The sequence below is a fragment of the Mustelus asterias genome, chromosome 8, assembly GCF_964213995.1.
Source record: "Mustelus asterias chromosome 8, sMusAst1.hap1.1, whole genome shotgun sequence".
Classification (NCBI taxonomy): domain Eukaryota; kingdom Metazoa; phylum Chordata; class Chondrichthyes; order Carcharhiniformes; family Triakidae; genus Mustelus; species Mustelus asterias.
Window position 1 is genome coordinate 62,326,072 of NC_135808.1, and position 27,665 is coordinate 62,353,736.

At 48.7% G+C, this 27,665-nt stretch overlaps 1 protein-coding gene across 2 annotated transcripts in view; it reads left to right on the top strand.

Annotated features, from left to right (window-relative positions):
- qsox1 (quiescin Q6 sulfhydryl oxidase 1) overlaps positions 1 to 24,191 on the top strand; it is a 114,592-nt gene extending 90,401 nt beyond the window's left edge. Inside the window, exons 9-12 of one of the 2 annotated variants that reach the window (XM_078218058.1) lie at positions 1,204 to 1,326; positions 5,474 to 5,630; positions 11,679 to 11,864; positions 23,318 to 24,191. In XM_078218058.1, the coding sequence (XP_078074184.1) occupies positions 1,204 to 1,326; positions 5,474 to 5,630; positions 11,679 to 11,864; positions 23,318 to 24,132 (1,281 nt within the window). In that variant the 3' untranslated portion in view covers positions 24,133 to 24,191. Of the gene's footprint in view, positions 1 to 1,203; positions 1,327 to 5,473; positions 5,631 to 11,675; positions 11,865 to 23,317 lie in introns of both variants that reach the window. The other variant, XM_078218057.1, reaches the window with a different exon arrangement.
- The last annotated feature ends 3,474 nt before the right edge of the window (positions 24,192 to 27,665 follow it).

Here is a 27,665-nt window from a genome sequence, read left to right on the forward strand (position 1 = left end):
GTTTTAATGTAACTATCAGCCTGTTTTTTTTATTCACTTGTCACCACCTTCCCGGCAGGGATATACCCAACATTCCCAATCACTGGTTGGAAATCTTCAGGTCAAACAGCCATTCCCCAATTGAGGAATCTCAGGCATCAGCCCATGTCCATTCACTCCCGAGTGCACACCACGTTAGACATGCCTGAGAGTGCATGCCTGAGAGTGAATCTCGAGCCATGTGCTGTCGGAGTAGTACCCTGCCATGTAGAGTTGGTGAAATAATCATAGAATCCTAAAGTGCAGAAGGAGGCCATTCGGCCCATCGAGTCTGCACCAACCACGATCCCACCCAGGCCTTATACCCATAACCCCACATATTTACCCTACTAACCTCCCTGAAACTAAGGGGCAGTTTATCATGGCCAATCCACCTAACCCGCACATCTTTGGAGTGTGGGAGGATACCGGATCACCCGGAGGAAATGCATGCAAACACGGGGAGAACATGCAGACTGTGTCCCAAGCCGGGAATCGAACCTGCGTCCCTGGTGCTGTGAGGCAGCAGTGCTAACCACTGTGCCACCGTGCCGACCCAGACTAGCCTTCAGCCCGCTTGGACATGATGCTCCCTGTGTGGTTTCTTTAATGCATTGTGTAGCATCCATACTTGACAATCATAATCATGTGGACTCCTTTGGATAAACTTCAAAACTGTAATTAGCCCTGATGAGCTGCGGCGTATTTATGTGAACGACTGAACAGACTGCACATTCTGTCAGCTTTTATTGTTCGCAATCGGTTCTTCAGTGATTTCCTGACAAGTGTAAAGGATTCAAAATGGAATTAACCCAATTTTCTAGTGGGCATGAGTCCACGACAGAGCTGACTCTTCATTCCGTTCATAACTGGCAGTGAATTATCAGTTGAGTTCAGAGAGGCCTCAGCAAGGCTGGTGTGGGAATTGAAAATGTCACAATGTCCTATGGGAGGGGGTTGTATATTGAGTCTGAAATGGATATCTTTCTGTCATTCACAAAGCCAGTTGGATGCCATGATGAGGGGATTGTTGGCTTTTCCTTTTAGACAAATGAACCAAACATGTCACAGGCATTCACCCTCTGAAAGGCATCGAAACTTTGAGTTGACCGAGTGTTTGTGACCCAAAAAGGCATGCTTCTTTTCTCTGAATAATTGTTAAACTATATTTCTTTCTTTCTCTAGTACTTTCCTGGCCGACCTTTTGTCATGAAGTCGCTTCAGATGACTAACTCCTGGCTGGCAAAAGTTGGCACAACACCAGTCTCCTACACTGACTTTGCGAATGTGCTACACAACAAAAATGGGGTAAGCTGACGCATTAAGTGCGCGGATCTTGTTCCATTTTAAGGTACTATTCTCTCTAAGGTAGTCACAAATAAATTCAATAAAGAATTCAGGAGAACCTTCTTCACCCAGAGAGTGGTTAGAATGTGGAGCTCACTCCCATTGGGAGTAGTTGAGGTGAAAAGATCAGATGTATTTAAGCGGAAGCCAGATAAGCATGTCAGGGTGGCACAGTGGCACAATGGTTAGCACTGCTGCCTCCTGACTGGGTTCAATTCTGGTCTTGAGTGACTGTTTAAACTCCACATATACATTCTCCCGGCACGGTAGCACAGTGGTTAGCACTGCTGCTTCACAGCTCCAGGGACCTGGGTTCGATTCCCGGCTTGGGTGACTGTCTGTGTGGAGTTTGCACATTCTCCTCATGTCTGCGTGGGTTTTCTCCGGGTGCTCCGGTTTCCTCCCACAGTCCAAAGATGTGCGGGTTAGGTTGATTGGCCATGCTAAAATTGCCCCTTAGTGTCCTGAGATGTGTAGGTTAGAGGGATTAGCGGGTAAATATGTAGGGATATGGGCGTAGGGCCTGGGTGGGATTGTGGTCGGTGCAGACTCGATGGGCCGAATGGCCTCCTTCTGCACTGTAAGGTTTCTATAATTTCTATGATTTCTATGTCTGAGGGGGTATCCTCCAGGTGTCATAGAACCCTACAGTGCAGAAGTGGCCATTCGGCCCATCGAGCCTGCACCGACTCTCTAACAGAATATCATACCCAGGCCCTCTCCCCCAGCCTATCCCTGTAACCCCAAACATTTACCATGGCTAATCCATCCAATCTACACATTTTGGGACACTAAGGGGAAATTTAGAATGGCCAATCCACCTAACCTGCACATCTGTGGACTGTGGGAGGAAACCGGAGCACCCGGAGGAAACACACGCAGACACGGGGAGAATGTGTAAACTCCAGACAGTCACCCAAGACTGGAATCGAACACAGGTCCCTGGAGCTATGAGGCAGCTGTGCTAACCACTGTGCCATAGTACCACTCCGGTTTCCTCCCACAGTCCAAAGATGTGCAGGTTAGGTGGATTGGCCATGCCAAATTGCCCCTTAGTGTCCTAAGGTATGCAGAGATTACTGGCCTTTCTTTCCTTTGGAGGTGTTTCTGTGGCTCAGTAACTGCATGTACCCCTGAGTGCAGGGTGGGGACTCTTAATGGGTATCCTTCCTATTCTATATTCTCCTCTGCAATATGAAAATAATGTCATGGAATTATTAGACCAGCAGCTTTGATGTCATGAGCTCAAACGCCAAGTTGTGGAATTTACTTGAATTCACTTGATAACATGTGGGCTATTACCAGTAAAAGAAGGCCATCAAAACATTGTTGTAATAAACCTCAACTGGCTTCATAATCTCCTTCAGAAAGAGAATCTGCCATGCTTTCCTGTAAATAGCACCATGTGGTTGATTCTTATTGTCCACCAAAGTAGTCTAGGCCAGTCAGTCATTATTAACGATCATTATTCAAGAGAGAAGCTTTGGCATCATTGCCAACATCTGGAAAGCAAATTAAAAGAGGTCACAATAATGGCAGTGCAGCTCCAACACGGTCCAGGTATCATGACTCAAAACTCGGTATCCAAAGACCAGAATTGTCCAGAAACTAGACATTTTTCTCTTGAGCAAGGAGCTCGAAACAGAATAAGCATGAAAAGGAAGAGACCATTCTCAAGTTGATCACAAAGGACAGAATCAGCAAGAGTTGGGCACACATTGGGACCTGAATAAATTGCTGATTGCAACATTGAAAAATCTACCTTCTCCTCTCCTTCCAGCCCATTCTCCAGACACAAAGCTGTCTGTTTCAGTGGTGGGAACATTTCAATTGCAATATTCCTGGCCACTTTCAAGGTGAGAGGTTCCGAAACCCAGCATTTTTCTCTCTTTCCCTGTTATTGCAATCCAAGAAAATGCTTTTTTCCTGCAAGAATCCCTCCACTGCAAGGTTTAATAGCGTTTAATGAGTCTGCCCAAACCCTAACTTAGAAATCTTCAATGTTTCTGCCCTTAAGGCTTATAAGGAATTGCTGCACACAAGCACTCCCCATTCTGTGATCTACAAGCCAGCTTTTTAAAGACATTAATGATTAATACAGAGTGCCCTACGGAGACAGCTTGTGTGAAGGTATTAGTTCCAAATTTCAACACAGTGTCAGTCCCAGGCGGGCTGGATTTGGGAACTGTACCTATATGCAACACTCATAATAGGAAGGTGCTGCATTTAAACTTAGAGTATTTTACTATAGTTTTAAGAAAAACCATTTTAAGAAAATAGGTATATACTTATGGATAACAGATATACACAGCTTTTCCCCAGTGCTGTTTTATGTCTAATGGATGGAGATGAAATGATTATTGATTAATAAATCATTGAAATCAGATCAGCAAAAATGTTTGCTTGATCAGTGAAAATATTTGATAGCTATAGGTACTGGTGACATTTATAACCTGCCCAGGTCAGTGTGTACTGTCACTTTAAACAACTTCCATTCATAGAATCTCTGCAGTGCAGATGGAGGCTATTCAGCCCATCGGGTTTGCACCGACTCTCCAACAGAGCATGTTACCTAGCCCCCCACCCGCCCTATCCCCAGAACCTCACGCATTTATCCCACTAATCCCCCTAACTTTTACATCTTTGTGCGCTAAAGGGCAATTTAGCATGGCCAATCCACCTAACCCACACATACCCACTTTTGCACAAAGTTAAATCTGACCTGGTGCTCAACAGCAAGTTAGAGAAATTGGGAGATAATCAAAGGGTTACTTACATTAGAGATCTATGTGCTGCTCTCAGTACTTCTCCAATTGAACTCCTATCCCCTCACAGCAGCTGGGCACTGTTCCCGCCTCACTTAATGCCTTTACTCCAGCCACTGTTCCTTGGTTTTGCCTGGCTGCATATGCTGTTGTCATTCGTTGAAGGTCGTTCTGTGCAGATAAAAGGAGGCAATATCTTCCCTCTCTAAGTCTCTGATTCTTGCTCCTCAGAACATTTCCTAGACCCCCACCGAGTGGTCTGCCAAGTCTGTATGGACACAGTTGTATAGCTCAAGGGCAAGGTAAAAGTTTCTGAGAGGCTGAATGCGGCCCATACGCCTGCCCAAGATCAGTTTGAAGGGATTAATGTTTTCATTTGACTTAGTTGCTGTATGTGCACAGTATAGAGTGATTAAAAGTGAAGAACTCATTTCTTTCTGGTGCTGCACAACCCTTGTGTGTCTCTGTCTTCATATGTGGACCAAGTGGATGGAATCCAATCCTGTCCAGCAGAGTATGGTTAAGTGAGAATCCGAGTTCTTATACAATGAGTAGCAGGAGGGGGTCAAGGAATACAAGGAAAGTATACACTAACTTTCAGGTGGCAATTCTTATTTCATGCTACAATACATTCATACATCTTGGTGTCAAATTTAATACAGAACACATCTGATAAAAGGAATAATTTACTCCTGTCTCATGTAATATATTTAAGTTCACTCTGGCTCATCATGATACAGATCAGAGTGAAAAATTTGCCCTAAGTGATCAAATCATAGAATCCCTACTGTGCAGAATAGGCCATTCGGCCCATCGAGTCTGCACTGACTCCCTGACAGAGTATCTTACCCAGGCTCTATCCCCATAAATTTACCATGGCTAATCCATTTAACCCACACATCTTGGGACACTAAGAGGGAAGTTAACATGGCCAATCCACCTAATCCACATATCTTTGGAGTGTGGGAGGAAACCAGAGCACCCGGAGGAAACCCACGCAGATACGGGGAGAGCATGCAAACTCCACACAGACAGTAACTCAAGGCCAGAATTGAACCTGGAACTGTGAAGCAACAGTGCTAGCCACCGTGCCGCCCCATGATGTGGAGTAAAGCTGGGTAAATGGAGCTGTGGCCCAAATCAAGCATGGGCTAATTGGATGGTAGAGTAAACTTGAGGGGCTGAATGGCCTACACATGCTCCTATTGATCCTATTGCATTTTATTTATAGTTTAATATACCTGAATGTCAGCTTCTGAGTATATTTCTGTGTAGGATTTGCACCGAACATGTTCTAAAACTGTCAAAGTTACATGAGATTAATTTTCTTCTTTGTCCCTTAGAGCACTAGGACCCTGTTTCCCAATAAAGTGAATTGGGTGGGTTGCCAAGGCAGCAGGCCTCAGTTCCGAGGTTACCCATGTTCTGTCTGGACCTTGTTCCACCTGTTGACAGTGCAAGCTGCAAAATACAATCGATCAATGGCACAGAGGGAAGAAAGTAAGGCTCCACCTTTCGATATTTTTAAAGATCTGTATGTATTATTTTAAAGAAGGTAATTGTATGGATGGCTGCGGTTTAGGTTGTCACCCAAAGGGTTCCTCCTCAAAAGAAAATACAATTGTGGTTCTCAGTTAGGAAAAGGATATATTGATAGGTCTTGTACAAGGAATCCTGTAAACTTCTTACTTTCTCACTCATTTAATTTATACTAAGTATTAATACGAATACTTGGGATAAGAAACCAGGACGTCAGGAGTGAGGGAGTTTGGAGTTTTACAAGTTCTGCGCAATGCCAGCTGGGAGATTTGTACGAGTGTCAGACAATGTTTACCAGAGCACCGGTTTTACATTAGTTACACTGAGCACGGTCTCCACTTCCATTTACACTCAGTCCACGAGGAAGGTCACCCAAACCCTCCACGTAGTGGTCCAAACCCTCCGCCCTCACTCACCCAAATCCTCTGCCCCCACTCACCCAAACCCTCTGCCCCCACTCACCCAAACCCTCCGCCCTCACTCACCCAAACCCTCCGCCCTCACTCACCCAAACCATCCGCCCTCACTCACCCAAAGCCTCTGCCCTCACTCACCCAAACCCTCTGCCCTCACTCACCCAAACCCTCTGCCCTCAATCCCCCAAACCCTCCGCCCTCACTCAGTCAAACCCTCCGCCCTCACTCACCCAAACCCCCTGCCCTCACTCACCCAAACCCTCCGCCCTCACTCACCCAAACCCTCCGCCCTCACTCACACAAACCCTCCGCCCTCACTCACACAAACCCTCCGCCCTCACTCACCCAAACCCTCCGCCCTCACTCACCCAAACCCTCCGCCCTCACTCACCCAAACTCTCCGCCCTCACTCACCCAAACCCTCCGCCTTCACTCAACCAAACCCTCCGCCCTCACTCACCCAAACCCTCCGCCCTCACTCACCCAAACCCTCCGCCTTCACTCACCCAAACCCTCCGCCCTCAATCACCCAAACCCTCTGCCCTCAATCACCCAAACCCTCTGCCCTCAATCACCCAAACCCTCCGCCCTCAATCACCCAAACCCTCTGCCCTCAATCACCCAAACCCTCCGCCCTCAATCACCCAAACCCTCCGCCCTCACTCACCCAAACCCTCCGCCTTCACTCACCCAAACCCTCCGCCCTCAATCACCCAAAGCCTCTGCCCTCAATCTCCCAAACCCTCTGCCCTCACTCACCCAAAGCCTCTGCCCTCCCTCACCCACACCCTCTGCCTTCACTCAGTCAAACCCTCCGCCCTCACTCAGTCAAACCCTCCGCCCTCACTCACACAAACCCTTCACATAATGACCCAAACCCATCTGGCCTCTCACACACAAACCCTCCACCCTCCCTCACTCAAACCCTCAGCCTCACCCACACCCTTCACATAGTGACCCAAACCCCTCTGCTCTCTCTGACCCAAAGCCTCCACATCGTGATGCAAACCTTCCTCCTCACTCACCCAAATCTTCCCCCCTCCCTCACCCAAATCCTCCCTCGTCCCTCATTTAAACTCTCCCCCCTTCCGCACCCAAACGCTCCGCCCTCACTCACCCAAACCTTCTGCCCTCACTCACTCAAACCCTTCACATAGTGACCCAAACCCCTCCGCCCTCACTCGCCCGAACCCTGCGCCCTCACTCGCCCGAACGCTGCATCCTCACTCGCCCGAATGCTGCGCCCTCAGTCGCCCGAACGCTGCGCCCGAACGCTGCGCCCGACCCCTCCACCCGAACGCTGCGCCCTCACTCGCCCGAACCCTCCGCCCGAACCCTCCGCCCGAACCCTCCGCCCGAACCCTCCGCCCGAGCGCTGCGCCTGACCCCTCCGCCCGAACGCTGCGCCCTCACTCGCCCAAACCCTCCGCCCAAACCCTCCGCCCGAACCCTCCGCCCGAACCCTCCGCCCGAACCCTCCGCCCGAACCCTCCGCCCGAACCCTCCGCCCGAACCCTCCGCCCGAACCCTCCGCCCGAACCCTCCGCCCGAACCCTCCGCCCGAACCCTCCGCCCGAACCCTCCGCCCGAACCCTCCGCCCGAACCCTCCGCCCGAACCCTCCGCCCGAACCCTCCGCCCGAACCCTCCGCCCGAACCCTCCGCCCGAACCCTCCGCCCGAACCCTCCGCCCGAACGCTGCGCCCGAACGCTGCGCCCGAACGCTGCGCCCGAACGCTCGGCCCGAACGCTCGGCCCGAACGCTCGGCCCGAACCCTGCGCCCGAACCCTGCGCCCGAACCCTGCGCCCGAACCCTGCGCCCGAACCCTGCGCCCGAACCATCCACATAGTGACCCAAACCCTCCCTCCTCCCTCACCTAAACTCTCCCCCTTTCCTCACTCAAACCTCTCCCCTCACTCACCCAAACCCTCCGCCCTCACTCACCCAAACCCTCCGCCCTCACTCACCCAAACCCTCCGCCCTCACTCACCCAAACCCTCCGCCCTCAATCACCTAAACCCTCCGCCCTCACTCACCCAAACCCTCCCCCCCCTCACTCACCCAAACCCTCTGCCCTCACTCACCCAAAGCCTCCCCCCTCACTCACCCAAACCCTCTGCCCTCAATCCCCCAAACCCTCTGCCCTCACTCACCCAAAGCCTCTGCCCTCACTCACCCAAACCCTCCGCCCTCACTCACCCAAACCCCCTGCCCTCACTCACCCAAACCCTCCGCCCTCACTCACCCAAACCCTCCGCCCTCACTCACCCAAACCCTCCGCCTTCACTCACCCAAACCCTCCGCCCTCAATCACCCAAACCCTCTGCCCTCAATCACCCAAACCCTCCGCCCTCAATCACCCAAACCCTCTGCCCTCAATCACCCAAACCCTCCGCCCTCAATCACCCAAACCCTCCGCCCTCACTCACCCAAACCCTCCGCCCTCAATCACCCAAACCCTCCGCCCTCACTCACCCAAACCCTCCGCCCTCAATCACCCAAACCCTCCGCCCTCAATCACCCAAACCCTCCGCCCTCACTCACCCAAAGCCTCTGCCCTCACTCACCCAAACCCTCCGCCCTCAATCACCCAAACCCTCCGCCCTCAATCACCCAAACCCTCTGCCCTCAATCACCCAAACCCTCCGCCCTCAATCACCCAAACCCTCCGCCCTCACTCACCCAAACCCTCCGCCCTCAATCACCCAAACCCTCCGCCCTCACTCACCCAAACCCTCCGCCCTCAATCACCCAAACCCTCCGCCCTCAATCACCCAAACCCTCCGCCCTCACTCACCCAAACCCTCCGCCCTCACTCACCCAAACCCTCCGCCCTCAATCACCCAAACTCTCCGCCCTCACTCACCCAAAGCCTCCGCCCTCACTCACCCAAAGCCTCCGCCCTCAATCACCCAAAGCCTCCGCCCTCACTCACCCAAACCCTCCGCCTTCACTCACCCAAACCCTCCGCCCTCACTCACCCAAAGCCTCTGCCCTCCCTCACCCACACCCTCTGCCTTCACTCAGTCAAACCCTCCGCCCTCACTTAGTCAAACCCTCCGCCCTCACTCACACAAACCCTTCACATAATGACCCAAACCCATCTGGCCTCACACACACAAACCCTCCACCCTCCCTCACTCAAACCCTCAGCCTCACCCACACCCTTCACATAGTGACCCAAACCCCTCTGCTCTCTCTGACCCAAAGCCTCCACATCGTGACCCAAACCTTCCTCCTCACTCACCCAAATCTTCCCCCCTCCCTCACCCAAATCCTCCCTCCTCCCTCATTTAAACTCTCCCCCCTTCCGCACCCAAACGCTCCGCCCTCACTCACCCAAACCTTCTGCCCTCACTCACTCAAACCCTTCACATAGTGACCCAAACCCCTCCGCCCTCACTCGCCCGAACCCTGCGCCCTCACTCGCCCGAACGCTGCATCCTCACTCGCCCGAACGCTGCGCCCTCAGTCGCCCGAACGCTGCGCCCGAACGCTGCGCCCGACCCCTCCACCCGAACGCTGCGCCCTCACTCGCCCGAACCCTCCGCCCGAACCCTCCGCCCGAGCGCTACGCCTGACCCCTCCGCCCGAACGCTGCGCCCTCACTCGCCCAAACCCTCCGCCCGAACCCTCCGCCCGAACCCTCCGCCCGAACCCTCCGCCCGAACCCTCCGCCCGAACCCTCCGCCCGAACCCTCCGCCCGAACGCTGCGCCCGAACCCTGCGCCCGCACCATCCACATAGTGACCCAAACCCTCCCTCCTCCCTCACCTAAACTCTCCCCCTTTCCTCACCCAAACCTCTCCCCTCACTCACCCAAACCCTCCGCCCTCACTCACCCAAACCCTCCGCCCTCACTCACCCAAACCCTCCGCCCTCACTCACCCAAACCCTCCGCCCTCAATCACCTAAACCCTCCGCCCTCACTCACCCAAACCCTCCCCCCCCTCACTCACCCAAACCCTCTGCCCTCACTCACCCAAAGCCTCCCCCCTCACTCACCCAAACCCTCCGCCCTCACTCACCCAAACACTCCCCCTCACTCACCCAAACCCTCCTCCCCTCACTCACCCAAACCCTCCGCCCTCACTCACCCAAACCCTCCGCCCTCACTCACCCAAACCCTCCGCCCCTGAGTGCCCCCTGGATTTGTTCTGGCTAAGAAATCTCACTCTGCACTCTCATTGCCAGTCCTTATCCCAACAAAGGTTGAGTAGTTTGGGCCTGAACTCATTGGTGTTTTGAAGAATGAGAGGCGGCTTTATTGAGACGTATAGGATTCTCAATGGGCTTGACAGGGTAGATGATGAGAGGCTGTTTCCTTTGTTGGGAAAGTCTTGGACCAAACAGCATAATCCCAGAGTCAGGAATCACCCATTGAAGACAGAGATGAGAGGAATTTCTTCTTTTTGTATTTGTTTACAGTCAGAGGGCATTACTGGCTAAGCCAGCATTTGTTGCCCATTCCTAATTGACCATGTCCAGAAGGTATTTAAGAGCCAACCACATTGCTATGGTTCTGGAATCAGGTTAGGCCGACCACTTAAGGATGGCAGATTTGCTTTCCTAAAGGACATTAGTGAACCAGATGGGTTTTTAAAATTCAGTTTTCACCATCTGCCATGGTGAGGTTCAAATGTGGGTCCCCAGAGCATTACCCTGGCTCTCTGGATTATTAGTCCAGTGACACTACCACTACACCACTGCCTCCCTCCGCAGATAGAGAATCTGTGGAATTCTTTACGGCAGAGGCTGGGTCGCTAAGTATGTTCAAGACTGAGATAGACAGAATTTTTATCAGTCAGCGAACCCATGGTTCTGAGGATAAGGCAGGAAAGTTGAAGATACTCAGTTCAGTCACGATCTCATTCAATGGCAGAACAGACTTGATGAGCCAAATGGCCGCCTTCTGCTCCCCCACCTTATTGGTCTGTTGGGAAACTCTTGCGCTTTTCTATTTCCCGCTCTGCCCCTCCTTTTATTAATTCTAAGGTCTCCAAAGGTGACTTGACATTGAGAGCTGCCTGTGAATAGGTCACAGCAGGGGTAAGGCAATAGATACTCACTGAGTGAACATGGTATAGATACGGTATATGTTACATCAGTGGTAAATGAAACAGGGAACGGGTTCTTCAGCTGATCTATGTCCTTGAGACTTCCACCAGTGCATTCATCAGTAAATCTGCTTCCCAGTGAGTGCTGAAAATTAAACAGCAGTCGCTTCCCACATTCAGTTTCCAGGATCCACCAAGTTAGGTATTCTCAGTCAGGGCAGCAGTGGGGCATTAGAGTTGAGTTTAACGTCCTGGGAAAGTAGGTTTGGGAAACCTACCATGATTGTCTTCCCATGTCCTCCCAGTGACTACGACTGGAAATGGTTGTGGGTTTGGTTTTGAGCCAAGATTAGCCTCCTATCACTGTCTGGCTAATCTCACATGTGAATGGCTGGTGAACCCTAGCAAAGGAGGCTATTGACCCTTGGCATCTTGGTGATGCCAATGCCCAGCGCAGGGCAGTGGGAGATAAGGGGAGCCATTGCTGGGCCTTTACCCTGACCTATTTTTCTCTTCCTCTATTTTCCCTCAGCAGTTCAGACTGACCCCCAGGAAGTCCTTAACACCTTGAGGCAATATGTCAAGCATTTCTTTGGCTGCCGGGAGTGCGCCACCTGTTTCGAAAAAATGGCAGAGAAATCCATGGATCAGATCAACAGCCTCAATGAGGCCATCTTGTGGCTGTGGTCTCAGCACAATGAGGTCAACAACAGGCTGGCAGGTGAGGGCACAGAGGCTTGACGCAATGTGCGTGTGTGTATCTGTGTATGTCGGAACGTCCAATTGTCTCAAAATGCGTAACACTTGCCAATTGCAGCATAGCAAGGCCCCTCAAACAGGAATTTGTTTCAGGCGATGTTACTTGAGATAAAAATATTAGCTGAGATAATGTAGAGAACTGAACTGCTCTTCTGGAAGATAATGTCATGGGATCTGTTACATTCATTTGAGAGGGCAGTTCGGTCCTCCATTTAGTGACGCATCTGAAAAATGGCACCTCTGACTGTGCAGCGCACCCTCGGCATGGCGCTCTCTCGGCATGGTGCGTTCCCTGGGCGGCACCTTCCCTGGGCGGCACCCTCTCAGAAGGAGTAGTACTTAGTTAGTAAGCAGTCATTTATTTTTTGCTTGAATCCCAACTGTCATGTAAATAAACGTTGTTATAATCAATTGTCACGAATATTTGTCAGCATAGGGCATTGCTGGCACTGTTACTGCCCCTGTACGCAGTGCAGTCGGGAGAGGGCATTGCTGGCACTGTTACTGCCCCTGTATGCAGTGCAGTCGGGAGAGGGCATTGCTGGCACTGTTACTGCCCCTGTATGCAGTGCAGTCGGGAGAGGGCATTGCTGGCACTGTTACTGCCCCTGTACACAGTGCAGTCGGGAGAGGGCATTGCTGGCACTGTTACTGCCCCTGTACACAGTGCAGTCGTGAATGGGCATTGCTGGCACTGTTACTGCCCCTGTACGCAGTGCAGTCGGGAGAGGGCATTGCTGGCACTGTTACTGCCCCTGTACGCAGTGCAGTCGGGAGAGGGCATTGCTGGCACTGTTACTGCCCCTGTACACAGTGCAGTCGGGAGAGGGCATTGCTGGCACTGTTACTGCCCCTGTACACAGTGCAGTCGTGAATGGGCATTGCTGGCACTGTTACTGCCCCTGTACACAGTGCAGTCGTGAATGGGCATTGCTGGCACTGTTACTGCCCCTGTACGCAGTGCAGTCGGGAGAGGGCATTGCTGGCACTGTTACTGCCCCTGTACGCAGTGCAGTCGGGAGAGGGCATTGCTGGCACTGTTACTGCCCCTGTACGCAGTGCAGTCGTGAATGGGCATTGCTGGCACTGTTACTGCCCCTGTACACAGTGCAGTCGGGAGAGGGCATTGCTGGCACTGTTACTGCCCCTGTACGCAGTGCAGTCGTGAATGGGCATTGCTGGCACTGTTACTGCCCCTGTACACAGTGCAGTCGGGAGAGGGCATTGCTGGCACTGTTACTGCCCCTGTACGCAGTGCAGTCGTGAATGGGCATTGCTGGCACTGTTACTGCCCCTGTACACAGTGCAGTCGGGAGAGGGCATTGCTGGCACTGTTACTGCCCCTGTATACAGTGCAGTCGTGAATGGGCATTGCTGGCACTGTTACTGCCCCTGTACGCAGTGCAGTCGGGAGAGGGCATTGCTGGCACTGTTACTGCCCCTGTACACAGTGCAGTCGGGAGAGGGCATTGCTGGCACTGTTACTGCCCCTGTACACAGTGCAGTCGTGAATGGGCATTGCTGGCACTGTTACTGCCCCTGTATACAGTGCTGTTACTACCCCTATATAGAATGTGATATTCTCTTGGTAAAGTGTTAAAATGTTTGCTCTTACTGCAAGCAGCAAGGGTTAATGCTGCTGCTCAGTTTTTCTGTTGCAAGTGGATGACTTGAGCTCCTTTTGGATCACTGAAGTGTTATTGAGGCCGGTGGCACCAATCTCGACCCAGGCTGCCGTGCATCTCCTGCAGCCTGCCTGAGCTTTGTGTTCGGAAGAGGGGAGAGGTGGCTGCTGAATGTGGCATGTAGAAGTGGCCTCTCCCTGGGGGGGGGGGTGTTGGAAGCGTGCCGTTTAACTCCAATCCTTCAGGGTCAACGAAGCATGAAATCCTACCATTTGTAAAGTGTCAGTACAATTAATTTGTCCCCCTCTCTTTTCAAAGTCACTAATGACAGTTGGGATCTTTGAGGGTTTTATTGGCCCGTATAGTGTCCTGAGGGAGCTGTTCTCAATCCTTTCACTTCAGGAACTAAATAGACAGCGGATTACACACCGAATGAAACAGTTTACATAGAGTTGATGTAAAACTGTTCCACTTGACTGACTGAGCTGTAATTCAAATCTTTTGCCAAAAGAAGCTTATACATCTGAAAAAAAGCTTTCTCTATTGTCGTTTACAAGCCATTTCAGAAAGTGAAGGTCTATTCGCTCCTGTATCAGCCTGTTTATTTACAGAGACACAGACAGACAGCCCAGAATGATAGCTAACCATCGCAGGTCAAATTACCAGGAAACATTTCACAAACCGGAGATGTATTCCTGGGAATTCAGAAGATTAAGGGGGGGTGACGTGATTGAGGTTTTCAAGGTATGGAAGGGGAACGGAGAGGATTGATGTAGAGAAACTATTTCAGCTGCTTGAGTAGGCTGGGACTAGGGTGCTTAGCCTAATAATGAGAGCCAGACTTGTGAAATCAGGAAAGAATTCAACAAGTGAGAGTTAAAGTTTGCAGCTCCCCTCCGCAAACAACAATTGATGCAAAATCAGTTTTAAATGACATTGATAGATTTTTGTTAACCAGAATCTATTGACTCCCCATTGACTGGGGAACAAATACGAGGTGTTCAGTATCCTCGCTAGTTTCTATGCTCCCCATTCTGATATTCAGTGAGGTTGGTCACCTTCATATTGTGTGTCCTCCATGCGACATCTCCCAGCAATGGCCTTTCCTTCCTCTCTCCAGTTCCCCCAAATACAGTCTATGACTACCAGCCCACCATGCGCCCTCTTTCCCCCACCAACACACAATGCCACCCGAGGCAGAGGACGAGTAAACATAGCAATAGGACAAAAATAGAGGTGCATTTGGAAACCAATTGAATCTGAAATGGTGCGGAGAAAAGAGAGCTGATTCCAATCACTCTGGCCAACATGAATACTCTTGCCCCTTCATATCTTACTTGATGCCCTGGATGACCAAGTGAAACCCCCTCAATATGATTTCCAGGCCAGTTGGGGATGGGCAATAAATGTTGGCCTAACCAGCAACATCCGCATCCCGTAACTGAATTTTTTTTTTTAATCCCGCGTCTCGTCCTGTTGCAGTGGCCGTCCTTTCCTGTCCTCCTGCCTGATTGCGTCATCTTTACCTGAAGCCACACCTCAGATGTGTGGGGTTGAAGGGGATAGGTGGGGGTACCAGTTGGACCTGTGACTGCTAATACGATGAATCAACACTCTCTTACCAACCTCTTAAGCTGATACTATTGTGCTAAATCTTTGTCAGAGGTGTCAGCTGGTAAATTAAATAAGTCAAAGATCGGTGCAGAGTTTTGTTCTTGTTCCTATCCAGCTCCCTCAGGCAGCACGTGATGGGATTGAAAGTGACTGACGCCTTTCATTGACGTGTTCAGTCAGGGTCACAGTACAGAGGAGGTCAAGTACAGCAGAGCGTAATTAAATATTCCTGGTGTTCTCTTATTTCCCGAGGACTCGAACTTGTCCAGTCTCATTTGCAACATGTTAACAAAATAAATGCTCTTGGTGAGAGGTCATTGCCAGTGCCGGGCTTTTAGTGATTGGTAGGTGGTGCCACACGTTTGCCATCCTGTCCGCCGTGTGAATTCTGTCAAAACCATTTCCTTGATGGTAAGGGAGTCCAGGGAAAAAAGAAGGGGGCATGATCTTCGAATTACAGCTGGGCCATTCTGGGGTGGTGTCTTGAAGCACTTGCTCACACGAAAGCTCGTGAAAGTCTGGAACTCTCTCTCTCTCTCTCTGACCCCCCCCCCCAAAAAAAAAGTGAGGCTTGGGGGAGAGGTCACGGTGCGAGGGTGGTCGGTATGGGGGGATTGGGGTGAGGTGGGGGGGGGGTAGATGGCTGGGAAGGTTAATTGAAAATTTCCAGATTAAGATCGATAGCTTTTTCTGAGAATTCTAAGGGGCTGAATAGTCACCTGCCGTTCTTGTGGTGATATGGGTGGCAGAAGTGGCAGGGCAGTGCTTTAATTCAGTGGGAGGAAAAGGCTATTGGGGCTGCTCTTCCCCAACCTCCACGCCCTCTCTACCCCATCCTGCGCCAAAGGCCTGGACATGTCTGTGTAGAGTTTGCACATTCTCCCTCTGTCTGCGTGGGTTTCCTCCGGGGGCTCCGATTTCCTCCCACAGTCCAAAGATGTGTGGGTTAGGTGCATTGGCCGTGCTGAATTGCCCCTTAGTGTCCTGGGATGTGCAGGATAGAGGGATTAGCAGGGTAAATATGTGGGTTACGGGGATAAGGCCTCGGTGGGATTGTTGTCGGTGCAGTCTCGATGGGCCGAATGGCCTCCTCCTGCGCTGTAGGGTTTCTATGAAACTCATTCTCTCCCTTATGGCTGGACAATGAGGCAATAGAAAGACCTAAAGAAGGCAAAACTGCCCACCGAGGGGTAAATCATGTCAAGCTTTACTTGCTTATTCATGTCCCGGGAGTAATTTTCCCCACATGTCCCCTCTTGTGAAGGGACGGAACTCCACCATCACCTTCCGACTGTACTTCAGCCAGGTGACCATCCTTAACATAACAATGTAAGATTGTCACTAAAATATTCAATATGGAATTTCAGAGTGCTGTGAATGTGGGAATCACTACCACAGATGTGTTTAAGGGAAACCTAGACAAGCATGTGAGGAAGAAGGGAATAGATGGTTACAATGAAAGATTTAAATAAGAAAAGGTGGAAGGAGGCTTTCATGAAGCATAACCGCCAGATGTAATGTTGGGCCAAATGTTTCTGTCCCTTGTATCTTGCGTAACTCTATATACTATCAGACTGCGCTTTGGGTATTAGCTGTCTGATGCTCACAGCAAAGCTCAATGCTGTCGAAATCCCAAAACAGACACATACGCGCACGCACACACACAGACACAGACAGAAACACACACACAAAAACAGACAGGCACACACACAAATGCAAACACACACACAGGTCCACGTGTACAGACACACACACATATGCAGACATGCACAAATGCAGACACACAGCCACAAACACAAGCACACAAATGCAAACACACTGACACATGCACATGAACACAGAAGCATACACATACACACAGAAAGACACACACACACACACATAATCATGGTACCTCAACCCCAAGTAAAATCAGTGCTTCCAACAGGCCGGTTAGGTTAAAATGACTTCCCCTCCATCCCAGCCTTTCTCTTGAAGTCCTGTCCAGCATACTAGGCCCAAGGAGACTTAGTTTCAAGGACCTGCGGGGAATAGAGAGGTCATGCCCTTGAAAAGCAAGCAACTGCCCAAAGAGATCATGAACTTTACTTTGAAGGTAACCTGTCAATGCAGCTGATGGGCTAAATGCAATGGCTTGTCAGTCGGCAAAGAACCATGACCCATCGCATTTGCATTGATTATTCAAATGCATCGCTGGGACTTGCAGTCTCTTGGCTCTCAGACTCCAGCTGCAACTGCACCTTGCTCCAGCAATTCCAGTTGGAGCAGGTTGGCTGTGTCTATTATTAATCCCTGTTAAATGCAAAAGACTTGTGCCCGTGAAAGGGTTCGTTTGGCCAGGGACCAAGGGAGTGATGCAAGACATCCAGTGTCGTGAAGGGTGTATTAGACTCTGGAGAGAAGGGAGCAGCTGTACCCTTGTCCCTTTGTAAAGGAAAGAGGGCTGGATTAAAGACTCTGGCGTGCAAGGAATGGATATAGGACATCATGTGTATTAGTAAATGGAATAGGACTGTTTATCAGAGAGTGGAAATGTGGGTCCCACAGGGTAATGGATTTATTCATGAGCATTAGCAAAATTCATGAGGAAGTTACAACTGAATAAAATGGGAATTGCATTGTTTTAAGAGGGAATTTTACACTTCTGAGTGCCACAATGAATTTCCCATTTGCCATTATTCCTGTTGCATGTTTTAATAATGCCCATACACATATATAAACACACACCGATATGTATTATGGATATATATGCACACATATATTTATATACACACATATCAACATTAGTGCACTCACACATATATGCACATATATATATATATACATACACACACGCACATATATATACACATGCACACATATACATTTACATTAACATGTACTGACTGCTCAATTGTGTAAGACACAGGCCAAGAAATTTTAGTGGGGCTCCCCCCTGTTACAAACTAGAATTTGAAGGGGAAGTTATGGCAGGAGACTGACGGAATTTCAGGACCCCAATCTGTAATTAGTCGTGAGCTAGAATTAATGTTGTCTGATGGGAGTGGGATGAGTTGCTGCAGGTAGTTCCAACCTACCTCAAGGTGGATTGATGCAATAAAGTTCAAAAATTATTGTGAAAAGTTACATTCATATACCACCTTCCACTGATGTCAAGATATCCCAAAGAGCTTTAGAACCAATGAAGCACTTTTTAAAAAAGTTTATTTATTAGTGTCACAAGTTATATTTTTCATTGAAACCAAATTTCACCATCTGCTGTGGTGAGATTTGAACCCGGGTCCCCAGGCGTTGCTTTGGGTTACAGGTCTTTGGGTTACGAGTCCAGTGACAATACCACTACACCACTGCCTCCCCAAAGTGTAGCCACTGTTGTGATATTGGGAAGCGCTGCAGCCAATTTGCACACAGCAAGCTTCTACTAGCAGTAATGTGATCAGACTGGGTGATTTGTCTTAGTGATGTTGGTTGTAGGATAAATATTCGAGCAGGACATCAGGGAGGGCGGAGGGCCCCCCCTGCCTCCTTTAAGATACTACCATCTACATGAAAGGTCAGACAGGACTTCAATTTAACTGCTCCTACAAAAGACTGTGGGTGCAATTTTTCTGTCCCACCCACTGCGGGAATCGTAGCAGGCGGGACAGAAAATTTGGCAGACCATTGAAAGGTCTTGTTGACCTCGGGCAGGAATTTCCGGTATTGGGGCATGCATGGCTGGGAAATCCTGCCCTACACCTCAGACGGTGCAGCACTCTCTTACTACAGTGTCAGCCTGAGATCCTGTCCTTCTCTGGAGTATGACTTCAACCCACAGTCTTCTAGTGAACAAAATGTTATCCATTGAGCCACAACTGGGATTTGAGCAAGTACCCAATCTCATGTAATGCCAGCTAAAGGTGCGTGGGTGCTGCCAAGCCAAGGGACACTCGCTGTGCATGGTATCCAGGGAAATTAAAGGGCAATTTGCTGCCAGGCTTGTGACTAAAGCAGAAACTGTGTCAGTTTTGAAGGTTAGATTCAGTAAGAGGGGTAAAGAGTATAGGGACATGGGAACAGTGTGAATAATTGTGTTTAGGAATATTTGCTCACAAATGCTGACACAGACTGGTTGGAACAAATAGCCTGTCTCTGTGATATAACATATACTTAATTCTATGTTTGCGCATTTGCTGCATTAATAATACAAGCTTTCATTGACAAGACCTACTGCTGAAAACACTGGTCTTTTAAATGCTAGGAGCTGCGACGGATTCTATACAATAGTCGGAAACCACAGAGCCTTTTGTTGAAAGTCCAAAGTATTGTGGAGTTGTAAGCAGCAGATGGCTTAGATGAACAAGCAGTCAAGTGGCCTGTGTGATTGGAAACTCGTGGCTTGCTGTCCAGGCTGGTAACCCATTAATGAAGTGTCCAGTCAATTTGCCTTGTTAGCAGTAGAGCTTTTAACTGTTCAGCCATCCATCAAGGGGCTCAGAACAGTTGAGCTCCAAAGTCTCAGCAGACTCACTATCCCTGAGTCCATCACTACAGCTTGTTATCTGGCAATGTCCCAAGCGCCACATTACCGTGAGGGTCAGCTGTCGCTGCATTGTCTACTTGTCCCTCTGTCTGCACCATCGGATGTTATGGTAATCCAAATATATTGACTGACAAAGGGCTTGATCAATTTCTAAAATGTTTAACTTGGGGACTGGTGACAGGATTCACCCGGGCAGAGACCTCCGCTTCCCTCAAAAGGTATTGCAGCAAGGGACAGAGTATGATGGCACAGTGGTGTATCCTGTTTTGGTGAGGAAGACATCATGATATTGGAACACCGCTTTTGAGTCTGGTATCCACTTACAGAGTGGGCACTCTACCAGATCGACTGCCAGCCCCTTGCCATCACTTCAACTGGCATATGTGATCCAAAAACCTGTATGTTTCAATGCCATCCAAATATCAGGTTATTCCAATATTGTTCAAGAGCTAATGGGACATTTGGGGTGGAATTCTCCCAAAAAAGTTCTAAGTGTCGACATCACATGAAAACTGGAGTAATTCACGCTGGTTTTTTCAGTGGGAGTTCACACTAGAGTCTCTCACACTAGAGTCTCTCGCACTCTGTGCACTGCAGAGGCCACCAGCATGAATATCATTAAATTTCATGGGGTGGGGCCTATTCACACTGGAGAGGCTGAAGCCAGCGGGCCTCTGCGCATGTGACCCCGAACTGTCAGCCTCCCATAGTGCTGTCCCCCCACAGCCCGATCATGGCCTCCCCCTCCCCCCCCCCCCCCCCGACTGACTGCCTGCCCCAATCGCTGGCCACTCTCCAGCTCCCATCAATCGCAATGAGAGTGGAAGCGGGGCCCCCACTGATCGTTCCTTGGCCCCACCCCATTGGCACTGCCCTATGTGTGATGGACAGTGCCAAGGTGCCCCCTGGGCATGGACTCTTTGCCCCTTGGGCAGTGCCAGGGTGCACAGGCTGGCACTGCCAGGGTGTCCATTCCCAGGGGGCACAGCCCCCCCTTCACTCTAGCAGGGTCATCCCGCCAGTTCCCAAAAGTGGAGAGTTAGCCTGAACACCGCTGGAGTGAAATACTCCTGGCGGGTTGGGAGATGCTAGCTGGCCTGGAGAATTCAGTCCCGGGCCCATTAATAGCGTTTAAATCGTATGTAAAATACTATTTAAATGCTAACCCCGCCTCCCAGCCAATTTCCGGCACTGCGCAGATACCGCCGGATATCCAGGCCTGGGAGACACAAGCGCGGCGCGAATGCTCGTGGGGATCCTGTGAATCGGCCAACGCGCGATTCTCCCGGCCTGCTATGCTAAAATATTAGCACGGCGGGAAAGGAGAATCACCCCCTTGGCATCTCTGATATTAAATGGGAAATGAAGAAGGTTGCCACTTCACACTTCGCAGCAATTCCACTTTTACTATGGGTTTTGACACTTTAAATCCTGCTTCACACCCATACCACTTATACTTTATCTCCATGCATTGGTGAATCCATTTTATGTGAATAAAATTCCAATTTTAATAAAATTGGTTATTTTTATCTGCTTTAATAGCATTTTTTATGAGATTGTGGGCATCACTGGCTAGGCCAGTGTTTAACTGCTCTTCCCTAATTGCCCTCAAGAAGGTGGTGGTGAGCTGTCCTAATGGACCGCTGCAGTCCATGAGTTGTACGTACACCCACAGTGCTGTTAGGGAATTCCTGTATTTTGATCCAGTGACAGTGAAGTAATGGCGATATGTTTCCAACTCAGGATGGTGTGGGGCTCGGTTGGGAAATTCTAGGTGGTGGTGTCTCGGGTATCTGCTGCCCTTGTCCTTCTAGATGGTAGCGGCCGTGGGTTTGGAAGGTGCTGTCGAAGGGGCCTAAAGACTCTCTAATAACATATTCTTAGAAACTATACCTTTCAAAACCATCTGTTCCTGCATTTTTATTCCTGGGTTGTTAACTTTAAGACTGATATCCAGCCTTTTATAGAGAGGAATTTTAACATAATTTGTGCTGTGCTAGCTACCAACAGGTAAGCCAAATCCAGACATCATTGAAAAAATACTTGCCTGTATGTGAAGCCAGGAGTGGTTCTCCCAGCTCCTTTGCAGGTATATCCACCCCAGTACTGCAATTTGTGGGAGCTTGCTGTGCACCACAGCTACCTTTCCCACATTACAACAGTGATTACACTTCAAAAGTACTTCATCGGCTATAAAGCGCCGTGGAGTTTTGTGCTGTTGAGAAAGGCACTGTATAAACTCAAGTTCACGATTTCTCTTTCCGATCAGCAGCCGCCATTGGTTGTGGGTAAGTCACTCTTTAAGAGAATGGGAAATATCTCAGGGTTGGCGTTGATCATGGACCTTGACCGGCACATTAAAAGAGAAGGGGTGGATAGATGGGAGAAGGGGAGGGTGATTCAACAGATCAGCAATCAGTTCAATTAAGTTCATAGCTATTTAAAGGACATGCCCCAGCGACAAGGGGTTGAGGTTCGGGAAGACTGCAGTACGTATTGGATACAGCTCTCAGCATAAGTCTTGTGGTGTGAGACGGAAGCCCACTTGGCACCCAACTGATCAAAGTCCATTTAAAGTTGAGCAATGGAGGGAGACCATTTATTCCGTCAACCCTGGCTATATTTGAGACCAACCCTAGGCGAACCAGGGAGCCTGAGTTCTTGGATAGAATTACTAAATCTACAGCACAGAGGCAGGCCATGCGGCCCAACTGGACCGTGTCAGTGTTTGCCGTACACACTAGCCTGTTGCCTCATCTTAGCCTGTCCCTTTATCACTGTAGTCCCTCCCCTTATTCTGTCAATACTATTGGCTTCAACCACATTACATTCACACCACTCTCTATGTAAAAGTACACATAATCGAACATGATCATAGTTTGTAAACTTCTGTTAGGTATTTTCTTAGTCTTTTTCCAGAGGGAAGTGTTACAGCAGCCTCTTCTGTGTTTCCTGATGCTCTCAATGCTGGTGACATCTTTATAATTTTTAGTTTTAGTTTTCCCAAAGCGCGAATATTTTTTTTTGCAGTATGGAGAAGCAGAACTCCAAACAATACTCAATGTTGTCTAACCATGATGTTGATATATTTGACAGTGTAAGAAGTTTAACAACACCAGGTTAAAGTCCAACAGGTTTATTTGGTAGCAAAAGCCACACAAGCTTTCGGAGCTCTAAGCCCCTTCTTCAGGTGAGTGGGAATTCTGTTCACAAACAGAGCTTATAAAGACACAGACTCAATTTACATGAATAATGGTTGGAATGCGAATACTTACAACTAATCAAGTCTTTAAGAAACAAAACAATGGGTTTCTTAAAAACAATGTTTTGTTTCTTAAAGACTTGATTAGTTGTAAGTATTCGCATTCCAACCATTATTCATGTAAATTGAGTCTGTGTCTTTATAAGCTCTGTTTGTGAACAGAATTCCCACTCACCTGAAGAAGGGGCTTAGAGCTCCGAAAGCTTGTGTGGCTTTTGCTACCAAATAAACCTGTTGGACTTTAACCTGGTGTTGTTAAACTTCTTACTGTGTTTACCCCAGTCCAACGCCGGCATCTCCACATCATATTTGACAGTACCAGCCTGCAACATTGTAGCCTCTGAATTTTACATTGTATATTCAGTTGACTCTTTCTCATTCTGTCCCCTCAGGTGCACAAAGTGAGGATCCAAGATTCCCAAAGCTGCAGTGGCCACCTTCGGACATGTGTGTAGAATGTCACAGTGTAGTCAATGGAGCGCACCTGTGGGTTACGGATGAGGTGCTGAAATTTCTCAAGGTGCATTATTCTCCACAGAACATGGACTACAGTTACCTGGAGGGGTTGCAGGAACTACTGAAGAAACAGAACCCGAAGGAAAGAACCCAGCAGGAACAACAGGAAGTTGGCCTGGAAGAAGGTGAAAGAGATAGAGGCATTGAAGAGGCTGAGAGAGAAAGAAGAAATGAGCAAGCACCAGTAACAAATGAGGAACAGCGGGACATCTCCATAGCCATTCAAGGGATTAGAAGGGATGCGAGTCAAAGGAGGACATTCATTAGGAGGAGGCACGTTCGCAGGGGAGAAGAAGAAGATATTGTGGATTTAGACTTGTTTGTGAATGAGCAATACGGAAGGCAAGCTTTGAAGGAGAATGCTGAAAACAGGAGAGGCAGCCTGGTGAATGATGGGGTCTACAGGCTACAGATGCACCTGCAGTCCATTGATGACTCTGAGTCACTTGACTATGCTGTGCTCCAGTCGAGGCTGCAGAAGCGAGGGATTGGGAATGGGCACCTTGTAGCTATAGCCGAGGGCAAGAGGAAGAATTGGCTGCATCTGCTGGGGATGAACCTCTCGCGCACGGATATCAGCTTGTGCATTCTGCTGTACTTCCTGTCCTCTCTGTGTCTGCTCTCCATGTATCTCTACTTCAAATCCAGGTTCCGTTGGCGGAAATGGAAAACTAGGTTTGCGTCTGCTTGATCCGGGGCTAAATGTAGCACGGAGAGAAATGATGGAATGAAAACATGGTCTATGTAGGACACAGGAGTGCAATGCTTTTTCTTTTCCCTCGCTTTATTAGCTCTTTATACTTAAAGAAGCCTTTGACTTATGAATAACTTGGAGTGTCAGTTACCCGTATTTGGGATAAACACTGTTCCTTATGGATCACTTACAAACATACAATTCTGGTCATATTTTGTTATAAAGTAAGGCCTACCCCAGCTTTAGCACATTTCTATCTAAATCCTATTTCCCAACGAAGCAAAACATGATCTGTCTCCCCAATAATGTTCCACTGCTGTTTGAGAAACCGCTTTCGTACACTAGAATTAATTTGATGCTTAACCTTGACAAATTAATCAAAATTAGGTGAACCTCTTGCGCCTGTCTGAAAATGGATGGGGAAGGTCAGAATTTACTGTTTCTTTGTCCTGGCATATTGGATGACCTCGGATGAAGGTTGAAGGGGATGTTGGGTAAGGAGGGAAACTGGCCAAATTTCTGCCCTGGAACAGGTAGGTTCTGTCCTGTGATAGTCAGTCCCCCTTATTGGTGGCAGAGTAACTAGGGAACATCACTCTCCAAACTCTGGTAAACTGTACTTTATCAAGTGATGACTTTTGAAATATTTCTAACCAAGATATCTTCTTATCTCTGCTCAAAAGTAGAGTGAACTGGGTAGATACCTCCACATACATGGTATTTTTGATACTCCTAATTTCACATCACTGGGTGCTTTCCTTGAGAGGCGCTTTCACACAACTAGCTCAATTCAGAGGCCAGTACATCCTCACTGACTGCAGATTACTCAACTGTGCTCAATAATATTTGGTAGATATCAAGATTTCCCAGCGGGTGGGGGAGAGAATGAATTTTCCTTCCTTTTGGAGAGACCGCGTTTTTGCCTGAAGAGCATTAAGTCCTAGCTGCCAGCAAGCTAAGGTTGTAGGAAATATTGGACCTATAAATAAGGCATAGACCATAGAATTCCTACAGTGAAGAAGGAGGCCATTCGGCCCATCGAGTCTGCACTGACCACAATCCCACCCAACCTCCATCCCCACGTATTTACCCTGCTAGTCCCACTGGCTATGGTAAATTGCCCCTTAGTGTCAATCAACCTAACCTGCACATCTTTGGACTTTGGCACCACTTGCAAAGAGGTTTTTTTTATAATGTTGTATAAATCTGGCTGAGATTGTCATGTCATTCATATGGATACAAGAACTTGCCAGCAGCAAACGCAGCAGATCCCATGGCAATATTCGAGGAAGTGCAGTGGAGTTCTCCTTGACCTACATTACTAAAACAAATGATCTGGTCATTTTCTCATCGCTGCTGTGGGATCTTGTGGTGCACAAGTGGTGGATAAATCCCCAGGACCGGACAGGGTATTCCCACGGACCTTGAGGGAAGCTAGTGTTGAACTTGCAGGGGCCCTGGCAGACATATTTAAAATGTCAGTATTCACGGGGGAGGTGCCGGATGATTGGAGGGTGGCTCATGTTGTTCCGTTGTTTAAAAAAGGTTCCAAAAGAAATCCGGGAAATTATAGGCCAGTAAGTTTGATGTCGGTGGTGGGCAAGTTATTGGAAGGTGTGATAAGGGATAGGATCTACAAATATTTGGATAGACAGGGACTTATTAGGGAGAGTCAACATGGCTTTGTGCGTGGTAGGTCATGTTTGACCAATCTATTTGAGTTTTTCGAGGAGGTTACCAGGAAAGTGGATGAAGGGAAGGCGGTGGATGTTGTCTACCTGGATTTCAGCAAGGCCTTTGACAAGGTCCCTCATGGGAGGTTAGTTAGGAAGGTTCAGTCGCTGGGTATACATGGGGAGGTAGTAAATTGGATTAGACACTGGCTCAATGGAAGAAGCCAGAGAGTGGTTGTGGAGGATTGCTTCTCTGAGTGGGGGCCTGTGACTAGTGGTGTGCCGCAGGGATCAGTGTTGGGTCCATTGTTGTTTGTCATCTATATCAATGATCTGGATGATAATGTGGTAAATTGGATCAGCAAGTTTGCTGATGATACAAAGATTGGAGGTGTAGTGGACAGTGAGGAAGGTTTTCAAAGCTTGCAGAGGGATTTGGACCAGCTAGAAAAATGGGCTGAAAAATGGCAAATGGAATTTAACGCAGACAAGTGTGAGATATTGCACTTTGGAAGGACAAACCAAAGAAGAACGTATAGGTTAAATGGTCGGACTCTGAAGAGTGCAGTTGAACAGAAGGATCTGGGAATACAAGTACAGAATTCCCTAAAAGTGATGTCACCGGTGGATAGGGTTGTAAAGAGTGCCTTTGGTACATTGGCCTTTTAAAATCGGAGTATCGAGTATAAAAGTTGGAGTGTTATGGTAAGGTTATATGATGATGTGGAGATGCCGGCGTTGGACTGGGGTAAACACAGTAAGAAGTTTAACAACACCAGGTTAAAGTCCAACAGGTTTATTTGGCTTTTGCTACCAAATAAACCTGTTGGACTTTAACCTGGTGGTGTTAAACTTCTTACAAGGTTATATAAGGCATTGGTGAGGCCGAATTTAGAGTATTGTGTACAGTTTTGGTCACCTAGTTACAGGAAGGATGTAAATAAGGTTGAAAGAGTGCAGAGAAGGTTCACAAGGATGTTGCCAGGACTTGAGAAGCTGAGTTACAGAGAGAGATTGAATAGGTTGGGACTTTATTCCCTGGAGCGTAGAAGAATGAGGGGAGATTTGATAGAGGTGTACAAGATTTGATGGGTATAGATAGAGTGAATGCAAGCAGGCTTTTTCCACTGAGGCTAGGGGAGAAAAAAACCAGAGGGCATGGGCTAAGGGTGAAAGGAGAAAAGTTTAAAGGGAATATTAGGGGGGGCTTCTTCACGCAGAGAGTGGTGGGAGTGTGGAATGAGCTACCGGATAAAGTGGCAAATGCAGGGTCACTTTTAACATTTAAGAAAAACTTGGACAGGTTCATGGATGAGAGGGGCGTGGAGGGATATGGTCCAAGTGCAGATCAGTGGGACGAGGCAAAAAATGGTTCGGCACAGACAAGAAGGGCCAAAAGGCCTGTTTCTGAGCTGTAATTTTCTATGGTTCTAAATTGGCTGTCAGGTCTTCTGACATTAAAACAATGGGTGGGACTTTACAGCCTCATTCGAGCGAGACTGGGAATTCCTGCCTAAGGTCAACGGACATTTCCAATTCCGTGGCGGGTGAGGCAGCAGAATTCTGGTGAAAGACTTTACTTCAAAGAGAGCTTCACTCGCTAAAAACATTTTGGGATGCCCTGAAGTTACCAAAAGTATGACTGTAAAAATTGTAAATTTTCACTTATGAAAAATGTTAAGGTGCAGTCAAAAATGGATTTAATGCTTCTCCAGCTCCCAAAAAGTGTTTGTCAAATACTTTTCAGTGCAGGGAGTGCCCACATCGGGACAGAAGACTAAGCCAAGGATGGACTCCCCCTCACTCACTGGCTTCCTGCTGCCACCACCACCCCCACTACCACCACCACCTTCCTGC